The sequence below is a fragment of the Psammomys obesus genome, unplaced genomic scaffold (genome assembly GCF_907164565.1).
Source record: "Psammomys obesus unplaced genomic scaffold, mPsaObe1.curated_primary_1811, whole genome shotgun sequence".
In the NCBI taxonomy this organism is placed as follows: Eukaryota; Metazoa; Chordata; class Mammalia; order Rodentia; family Muridae; genus Psammomys; species Psammomys obesus.
In genome coordinates this window covers 8,769,688-8,780,381 of record NW_026585895.1, presented here as the reverse complement: position 1 = coordinate 8,780,381, position 10,694 = coordinate 8,769,688, and the positions used below count along the sequence as shown (strand labels likewise).

The 10,694-nt window shown below is 46.3% G+C and overlaps 1 protein-coding gene across 1 annotated transcript in view; it reads right to left on the bottom strand.

The window, feature by feature from the left end:
- Nucleotides 1-10,694, bottom strand: part of Pde11a (phosphodiesterase 11A) — a 287,680-nt gene continuing 276,986 nt past the window's right edge. The window contains exon 20 of the mRNA XM_055600598.1: nt 1-795. Coding sequence (XP_055456573.1) covers nt 637-795 — 159 coding nt within the window. The 3' untranslated portion in view covers nt 1-636. The remainder of the gene's footprint in view (nt 796-10,694) is intronic.

Here is a 10,694-nt window from a genome sequence, read left to right as displayed (position 1 = left end):
TCGTGGGCAGTCCCATAAAAAAGACTTTGTTTACAATGAAGGCTGAATCCAAAGACTGAAAAGGCGAACCACGATCACTGCAGGGTCACAGACCCTTTGAAACACCAGCTAGACAAACACACTTACTATGTTCCTACTGTGGACCCAATGGGAAGATTGGGGTTAGCTGGCTCTATTCAGGGGAGCAGGTTACCCTCAGGCCAGGAGACCAAGGGTCTGGCGCATCACTAAGAAGCAGTGGGACTAGAAATAAAACACCTAGGATGCAAATCTGGACCCTCGCACAAAAGCCTTCTCAGGGAGAGCCTGCCAAGAAAGAAAGTGCTCATGACAGAAAAGCGCCGTAGGAAGCAGCCATAGTGACACTTTTACCATGGTGTCCCCTCAGCTCAGAACCAGTGGGGCTGATGCCCTCATCCAGCAGTGCGGCTCCACTACCAGAAGCCGAGGGTCAGGCTCTCTGCCTCCCTCCATCCTTCTGTTCCTGTGCTGCCACGCCCAGTTTCCGGTGCGCTTCCCGGTGTAGTCAAAGCTCTAGGACTGTCTGAGTGAAGAGGGTGATGGAGCTGAGCTGAGGCAGATCCCTCCAGGCTGGGACCCCCCAGGCCGCAGGGTTGCGCAGCAGCTATAGCTGGCTTACACTCTGTCCTCCCCGGAGGCCACTGCGAGAACGGCAGGGGCTGGGGAGGCAGCAGAGAGCTGTAGTCTTTTTTGGTGCAGCTCTTCCCACTTCCTTCGGTTGGCAGCCACGGAATCCAGCATCGGCTTCAGTTTCGCGTTGACCTTCACCAAGGCCTAAAACAAACAAGGAAGGGATGGAGAGAAAGAGATGTGGGTTATGGGAATGCATAGGTTCCCCCTTCTGTTTATAAAGGGAGTGGAAACCAGCTAAAGGAAAGGAAATGACCACTCTGCTAAATAGGAACTACTCCTGAGAAGTAGGCATGCATCCAACGCTGTTATGGTGTATTCATAGCGCCCCTGGAAAGAATGAAAGAGGTTGCAAGCCCTCGTCTTTGTCTCTCTCAGTCTTCTTAACTTCACATTTTAAAAACCTTATATTCCTTTTGACTCAAACGTGTGTTTCCACTCTAAGAGTAACATGTATGGAAATAGGTATGATATAAAGGGAAAGGTGTAAGATATTAAGGGTGTGCAAGAGAGGGATGGAAGGGTGTGGGGGAGATGAGGAGAGAGAAAATGTCAGGAATGGTCACACAGGGCAGATGGGTCACCAAGTCCATGAAACTGAAGCTTTAGGGTATTTAACTACACAAGATCCATAGGTCCTCCTAAATGCTCCCTTTTACATTTTTTTTTTTCCTTTTTAAGAGAAGAGGTCCCTACTTCCAAGTGGTTTGAGCAGCTTCTGAGCTCAGAAGCCCTGGATGACCCCTGGCAATAAGATCTTGACAGTAAGCGCTCTCGTTTGAATTTGATGCTCATGAGCCTTCTGCAGCCTTTGAACCAGTCTCCCCAGAGAAGGGGCACTGTGGAGTGGGTGTGGACAGCGCCTGTGAGCTAGGGTTAGCATGGACTCAGAATGCTCGGACCAAGCACCAGCGGATGAATGTCCAACCGGCCAAAGGGCCTCAGAGAACACTCTGCCCAAGCGGGAACACCTCGTTATTCCTGGCTCCACTGAAACAAGTAATATTAAATTTATGGAATTAATCTTCTTTCTTTTAAATGCTTTTAGTGTATTTACTTACCTCTGGTGTTAGGGTCCAAACTCAAGGCTGTGCACTCTAGACAAGTAGGCTGCCTTTGATCTGTAACACTAGCCTAATATTCTGTCTCACCTTCTCATGAATTTTACATTGGACTGTTTATTATGAAAGACTTCAACATAGTCAACCAGTAAAATATGATTGGCAAAACATCTGCTAAAATTCTATATGCAAAAATATAAATAATAAATATCAGTAAAGCTATTCATAGAGAACATACACAGCAAAGCGCCTAGAAGTCATTTTATATTCTGGACAATCCAGTTTTTGAGAAAAGGAAACACGGGGTTAAGGGTGTCCTCCAGTGGTGGATTCTTGTCTAGCCTGTGGAAAATTCTGTGCATTAGCAGCAGGAAAAAAAAAAAAAAAAAAAAAGACTTCGGGTGACATTCCATCTTTTTATTGTTGCTTTTTTTTTTTTTTTTTTAAAGACAGGGTCTTATCATGCCTTGGCCAGCCTAGAATGCACCATGTAGACTGACTGGGCTGGCCTCAAACTCAGAGATATTTTACAGGCTACAGTTCATCACCAAGGGAAGCCAAGGCAGGAACCTGCAGGCAGGAACTGAACTAGAGACCACAGGGGAAGCTGCTTACTGGCTTGTTCCCTGTGGCTTGCTCGGCTGTTTTTCTTATAGAACCCAAGCCCACCTCCCAGGGGATGGCACCGTCTACAGACACACCTACAGGCAAATCTGATGGAGGCAGTTCAGTTGAGGTTTCCTCTTGCTAGGTTGTGTCAGGCACGTTGGCAACTAAGGTTAGCCATAGGAGTTTATTTCTACACAAAAATAATAGCACATGCGGCCTTATTACGTTGTCTTTGTGATTGCTTCTAACTGAGTACTACCGCTGAGGCCAGGGATGAAAACTGTGGTCCCATGGAAATGACTTGTAGGTGGGTCCCATTCACATTCACCACAGGGGACAAAAGCTGAACAGACAATAAAGGTACGGTGGTTTCTGGGCCCCTTCCAGGAAGCATTCTCTAGGTGTGTGCTGTGGTTAAGGAGTGGCTGGCAGCTAAGTCCTCAGATGAAGAACAGTGTGTCCTACAGACAGTGGGATGTCCTTCCCTTAAGCACACCTCGAGCCATCTGTCAGTCACCCAGACACAGCCCCCTAAAGCTCTCTGTGTGAGCAGTGAGCCTCCTGATGGCTGAGGTAACCCCTCTCTTCACATCAATGCCATGTAATAGTTATTCTCATTCCTCCCTCATCCTGCCTGTGTGTGTGTGTGTGTGTGTCTTCTTTCCAGAGAGCTTTGTCACACTAGCTAGAAACATCTCTCATTTAAAATCAGATGTACCATTTGTTTCATATATGAGTAAAGGAAAGCAACAGACTCACCCAGCGATCAGAAATTCCCTTTATTTCCACGAGAAAACACAGATGCCTAAGTCCTGTTCAGTGTTTGTTTGTCTCCCGGTTTATTTATTATTTATTTACTTTTGACAACAGGGCGAGGCGGCAGTGACTGCCATGATTTTATTTAGCCTTGGCACAGGCTCCTCTTTACTCTGATCAAACCTTTTAATTAAACTGACTACTGTAATTCCTAAGGAAATTAGTGTATATGTTATTTTCCTGCTACAAAAGCATTTCTCTAGAAATTATTTTTTTTTAATCCCAGGAGCACGAACTGGAATTTTTTTTTCTGCTGAAATGTAATTAAAAACTCATTTGATCACACTCTTTCTGGCTCTGTTTTACTTATTAAATTCCTGTAATCAGTTTTCCTTTATGGAACTGCTGGGAAATGATCTCAAAAGCAACACATTTTTCTCTTCTTTGGCAGGTTCCCGAGCTTTTACTAAATTACATTCCTAGCACCTGCCCATGATTCGCATTAGTCCACCAATTTATTCTTTAAAGCATTTAAGTTTGTTTGGCTTAGCCCCAAACAGCTTTCCCTCCTTGATCTTTCTTCTTTTCTTCTTCCTCTTGCTTTCTTTGTGTGGCATAAAATCCTGGGGTGGGGGAGAAATACCGCTTTCTCAGAATTCCCTCTCGTTCTTTGTTTTCTGAGATATGAGTACCAAGAGAAGAACCATTTTCCTCGGGACAATTGTCAGTTCTGGACAAAGGTAGCAAGACTCCCCATCTTGAGGAATTGCTCTGATGCTGTACATTTGCTCCATAAATGCAGTTGGCATTCATGTAACACTACCACCAGGCATTGTGAGCAAGAGGCCTGACACTAGCAGCTAATTCCTCGTGGTTCTGTGACAGCCAGAGGGTGCCCAGCTTCTCGGGGAGTGCCTGGGCATGGCTGTCCAGCCACTATTTAACCCCCCCCCCCAAGAGCAACCAGCACCCTACCTCCCAAGGCAGTCCACCTTATGCTGACCAATCTGGTTTTAGAGTATTGTTTTTTTGTGCTGAGCTCAGGTGTGTGGCCCTGTAATATATTCCCAGGGGTCTAGCCAGACTCTCTCAGAGCAGAGTGGGGCTCACGCCTCTTGTTCGGGTCCTGTGAAAACCCAATTGGACCTGAAAGTTGGCATGCACAACTCATCTTGTAGGACAAGCTTATTGATACCATGAGCCCGCTTTTGTCCATCAGGAGCACCTGGGGTACTTTTTGAATGGAGAGGGAGACATACCTTACACCCAGGCATCTGGATAGCGCCCCTTCCCAGTGTGGAAGGCCATGCCCCACTGTTGAGCTCTTTTGTGAGTGGCACATGTATATTTTATTCAGATTTTCAGCAAGTAACATTCACATAGGTCAAGGGATGCAGAAAGTACAAAAGCTACTGTGTAAAGACACCCTTCTAGACTGCCCCAAACACTGAATTTTCATTCCAAGACACACTATATATAAGCAGCTGCTTGTGTGGCCTTCAAGAAACATTTTTTAAACCTATAGAGGTTAAACATGAGATTAAAAAATGGCTACCTAGTGTCCTATAGCTGTCATGTTTGTTAAAGCAGCTTTCTGTTGTTAATGGAAATGAAATGTTGTTTATATCTGGCCATCCTAAGTAATGATGTCAAGGATATTGTGTACATAGCCATTTTGTAGATGAAGAATATCAGAAGGTCAAATTATAGAATTACTGTTTCTGGGTCAAAGAGTACATGAATTTGCATTTTGATAGATTCTGCTAAATCAATACATGTAAACAGAGTCTGAGACACAGATCAAGAGCTTATATTAAACAAGCTAACAAGAGAAAGAAAATACAGACTCTAGCTATTGCTTTGATCAAGGCCTTGAAAAGGAGTGAGAGCAGTTAAAGCTGGAAACACGCACATCTGGCATATGGATCTCTCTCCTCTGGGGATGCACCACCCTCCCAATCTCCACAACACAGTGCTTTAGGATGTCTGTGACTCCTCCCCAGCTTCCAGTCCCCGGAAGAAGCCCTCCACCTGGTCAATGGCTCCATGGAGCCTTCCTGCAGGATCCCCTCCCTTGGTCTTTCCCACGTCTTGACCACTCTGTTTATCTGTCTGTCTGGCCATTACTGGGGTCACCATGTAGGGAGTGCCTGCTTTGTGTCAGGCTGCACTGTTTCAGGCACGCTGGCAGTTAACTTTCTCAAGAACCTTATGAGGTCTGTGTTGTTGTTATCCCTGTTGCTGTTAGTTTGTCATTGAGGAAAGCAAGACCTAAATGAAAGGACTTGCTCATAGTAACCCAGTATGTAATAATAATAATAAAAAAATTGACTGACCACCGACCTCAGTGTCTCCACCATAGTACTACTGATGTTTTGGGTCACATGAATATTTTCTTCGGTGACTGTACATTGTAGGATACCCTAGAAGCTAGTAAATGTAATCCCTTTCCATTATCTAGGTGTGGCAACCCAAAATATCTATAAAAAATATGTCTGCAAACTCACCCCAGCCAAGGATCACAGTGCTTAACTGAACAAAGTTTTCCCATCATGCAATATGAGCCCTGATAGTAACTTCACTAGCAGAGAAGGGAGGATACCTTGCTTTGGACAAATTATGTTTCCCCTTTCCCATTTCTGATGACATTTAAGAGATGAGGACGGTTTATGTACTGGACATTCACTGCACTAGGCCTAGGGCTAGGGCTAGGGCTAGGGTCTTGATGCCACTACCTCACAGAGGCACCATGGAAGTTCTCTGTGGTAGGTCCCTTTACCATCTCTTACACTTTTGGTTGTGAGCCTTTAATGGCTGCGCCAACTCTCCAGCCCCTTTGTCATCTCTTTACAGGAAGGAAGTTGCAGTTCAACAAGGTGAAAGGACTTGCCTGTCGCCACATAGTGACAGCCTGAGCTGGAGCTTCGCTGAAGTCTTGCTGATTGAAAGTGCTGTGTGGCCGTGCCCTCCCTAAACACTTCGTCCTCCTGGACTGCTCAGGTCAGGCTCAGCCTTCTCTCAGAAGCCTCCTGTCCTGGTCCTTTGTTTGCAGACCCAAAGCATGTCATCTATCTTTGCAATTACAGTTTTTTTCTTAAACTGAAAATGTTTTTATATTTTTAGTACTTTAAAGCTGTGACACTGTGTGTGTGTGTGAGTGTATGTGTGTGTGAGTGTGTGTGTGTGTGTGAGTGTGCAGTCTTCTAGGTGGTCAGCCCTGTCAAGATGAAGTAGATTATCCCCTTCCCAGCCACTTGCTGACAGAAACTCATCGGATGATGAGTGCAAGCTTTGTACTTTCTATGAGAGGCTCATGACCACAGAAGTAGCTGCCGGTGCTCTGGGTAGAGAATGGAAGGGTTTGAATCAATGGTGGGAATACAAGGTCTTCCCACAAAGCAAGGTGGCTGACCCACCGCAGAGAGCTCCTGCTCCTGAGTAAGGGGTGTTCTTGTTATAGACAAGAACTGGAGACAGGAAGTCTGCATGTACTGTGGCTGCCAACCTGCGCATTCTCAACTTGGGTTCGCTCAGACGTGTGCGCCATCCAGCACCGCCATCAGAAACCCGAGGCCATGGCCCCTCCAACCACAGGCCGGAGTCTCCGTAACTGTAAGCTTCTAAAAAGAAATTTCTTCTTTTTTAAGTGCATTGACTGACTCTTGTCATTATTATGGATCAAATTTTCTCGTGTCTTTGAATGCCGGGTAACTCTGGGTTAGACATCAGACACTGTAAGTTTTATGTGCGCATCACTGACTTTTGTCATCATGACAACAGAACATGTTTGTTCTGCTGCAGGTCTGCGCTCCCCGAGTCCTGACTGTGAACACGAGATGACAGATAGCTGTGTTCCCACCACATGCCTGCCCCACCACAGTGGCGGGTGCTGTGCGGTCATGGGAAACTGGCTGATACCGGCCGCTCCGTGGGCCCTGCACAGAACAGACAGCCTTTCTGCTTTGTTTGTTTATTCAGCTTTAGATCTCTAATCCCTATTACAGAGGCCTCCGGAGATAAGGCCTTTCCTCTGTCCCAGTCCTAGTCCGGCGGCTGCTTAAGGCTTCCTAGCCTTAACCTAAGAGTGGCTAGGAGTGAGGCTGGCATGTCTGACCTGCTAGCCACAATCCAGCTATCCAAACAAGCCGACAACCGCACCTCTGGATGAGCCCAGAACTTTCTTAGTGTTGTCGTTCCTGGGATGTGTTTCCTTCAACTTAGAGTCCTGCCTGGTGAGCCCCCCATCCCCCCCGTGGCTGCTGCTCCGCTGCTGTAAAGACACCAAGAGAAACCAAATCAGGGCTCTGAACCTGAACACACCCAAATATGTCATCGACACTTTAATAACCTCTTTAATAATCTCTGAGGAAGCTATGGGAGCCAGGTATTCATTTTTAGGGATGAAGATTATTGTTGTTGAATTATAGTTCTGAATTTCTAGCAGTATGGCGTGGCATTTTCTGTTTTCCCTTACGATCACCTTATAAAAGAGAAATACTGGAAACTGAGAGACAGTTTATGGGATGGGGATGAATACTTTTTATATACTTTAAAAATAGATCTAAAAATTATTTTGGAATACCCTTTAAAATATTAACCCTTTTAATTGCCAAGGGTTGAACCTAGGGTATGCTAGGCAAGGCTGCATCTCTGCCTCCTTGGTTTTTGCTAAAATGGACAATTGGAGTTGGCATTCATCTCAGGGATCTTTTGTAGCATTGGTCTACAACTATAGTTGCTTCCTTTCCGAGTGAAACATTAGGGGTCCTTTGGGGACTGGAGTTTTGAAATGGAAAATCACAGACACCTTGTGCAGCTGACCTATCCACCTAGACCCCCAGCAGACGGGGCAAGGGGCACAGCAGCCGTGGCATGCCTTCAGGCGCTCTCGGAGTCACATGACTGATGAAGTCACGGGGGCAAGAGCGTCTCTGAGGAACGTAAGAGATTTCAGAAGGTAGCAGCCATGTGTGGCAGCGGGTCTTAATTTACAAACCAGTGAACTGCTGAACCTGTAGGTTCCAGAAAGCAACGGCTATTGGCTATTGATGAGTTAACAGAGATAGCCCCAGAGTGGACATGCCGCTTTGCAGTGACATAGTTGGCCATGGGTTACATTTAAGCTCCTCCCCTGCCATGTGCTGTCATGGTTGGAGACACAGTGACGACCAGGCACAGCTGATGTCATCACCTTCCTTCAGACCTCCATCTGTTCACCGGGCCACTCTCTAAAGACCCGAGCCTTGCCATCCATGCGGCGCTTCCTCTCTGAAATTCACGGCCTTCCCTCTTCACTTGCGTGCCTCAGTCATCCCTCTTCCAAAGGATCTCCATACTGCTGTCTGTTGCTGATGCTGCTGTCTCCCTTTAAGGCTACCCCTCTCCTCCCTCTGCATCCCATGACTTCAGCTGCACTTGTCTCCCTGCCTTCCTTTCGCTCCAGTGTAATCGGCCTTCACAGGGCCCCAAGCTTGCCATTCCCCCCTGAACCATTTAGTGGCTCCCGCTGAGTGCCAACACCCTCAGAAGAATGTGTCCAGAGCTCTCAAACACTGAGAAACCCTCTTGGGGAGTGAGAATCCAAATCACAAGAGAGAAAGAAACTCAGAAATAAAGCTAACCAGAAACCTGATGTCTAACTTGGGTGATGGTTCAAAAACCCGAACGTTGAAATGCCCAAGTAACCCCCTTCTGCTTCCTCCAAAACTTGAAGCATCCGTCTTTCCAAGCATCCGAGCCTGCTGTTGGGTTTAGAGGCTCCTCATGCTGTTTGGCAGGGGAGCTGCTGAGAGCTGGTGGGACCTGCGAGGGCAGATGGGGCCGCTCCAGGGTCCAGATGGAGACAGCAAACAGCCTCCCAAGCCCCATTCGTTCCCTCCCCAGTCCAATGGCTTTTGAAACTCAAGGTTGTGTAAAAATTAATTTGCACTAAATTGCTTAAGATAACGTATTAACTACCACACGAGGCTTCCAGCAGTTTTTAAACCATACTCGTAAAAACAAATAATCAAACGATAGTGGTGAACAGAGAAGCAAGCCCAGAGTTCTTGAAAGAAATGTTTTCACATTAGTGGTAGGTAGCCTTGGAGCATCTATCTGTGTGATTTTCAGAAGCAAGAAATAAAGAATAAATATTCACGTCTGTTTCCCATGAACTAACCCTGTCAGTTCTCCTACATCCATGCTTCAGAAGATTTTTTTCTTATTAAGTCCTCAATGCAACCAGCGGAAGATATATCCTTATTCTCCCATTTTATGGACAAAACACATACGAAACAAAATTAAAAAAAAAAAAGCAAAACAACAACAACAACAAAAAAACCCAACCAACCAACCAACCAACCAACCAACCAACCAACCAACCAAAAAAACACCAAAAACAAAACCAAAAACCCAGGCTGAGAGACACTATATAATTTGCCCCTCAAAGACAGTATTGGGGTTTGAACTTGATTTTTGAATCCAGAGTCCACACTAGCCACCAGTTACCATATTTGTGAAGTCACTATATGATTTTGTATAGGGCAATCCTGAAAATGAGAGTGAAGAACGAAAAATGAAATTGCTGGGCAGGTCTCATTTTGTCCATACTAAAACATATAATTTCCCCACAAATGTCCCCCCAGACACCAGTCTTGCAGTGGTTTCAGATTCCTGTGAGAGAAGGCACACTGCCTGGCCAAGCGCGAACAGGGTCAAGCTATGGAGCTGACATTCGTGAACGGAAACAAGGGTGGAAATAAGGAGAAAGCCCCATGGAGGCCATGGCTTTCGCGCTTTCGCACATGGCGCGTTGGGCTTTTGGCAGCTGGGAGTGGGAGGTGCTGACCCGGTCATCTATTCTGCTGATGCTGTGGCATTTCTAGCAGAGGTCGCAAGCTGCCTGTCCAGGGCACATTTTTAGCCTTCCTTGAACTTATCAGTGGCCAGGGAGAGGTAAGCAGAATTCATCAGGCTGGACTGCAGGCACAGTGCTTGGAAGGGCCACCTCATCCCACCCGGGAGAGATGCTTTCTCTTGCCTCTCTCCCTATCCCCTTGCTCTGGTAGAATTCCAACTTAATGGCTGGTGCTGCCAAGGCTATCTTGTGATGGTGAGGTAAACTTTAACAAGGCAGCCATGTGCTAAAGAGGGTCTAGGTCTCTTCATGCCTGAGCAGGGGCCATAGCATCTCGGTTTGGAATGGGCTGTTCTAGGCTATTTTTATCTGATACTAATGGCAGAATATACATGATGTCATGGTTAGGTCTCTGTTTTCTGCTTGCTGTGAAGACGGCAGGATGTTCTAATCATTTTGATTCTTGAACAAACTGATCTCCGGCAGAGGGGGGGGGGAGGGAGGGAGTGACAAAGGAAGAGGTGTGTGTGTGTGTGTGTTATTAACGTTTTTCTTAGCAGTGGGTTTTAGATGAATTCTCATGGACAGTAGAAGCTAAACACTGGCCTGTCACGATTCCTATTCCATGACTTCCCCACATCCAGGCTAGCCACGGGACTCTCCATGATTTGTTTAGGAATGTGCCTGAGGCTGCTGGAATTTAACCTGGAATTTGCCAATTTGCCTCTTCCTTTCCTTCCTTCCTTCCTTCCTTCCTTCCTTCCTTCCTTCCTTCCTTC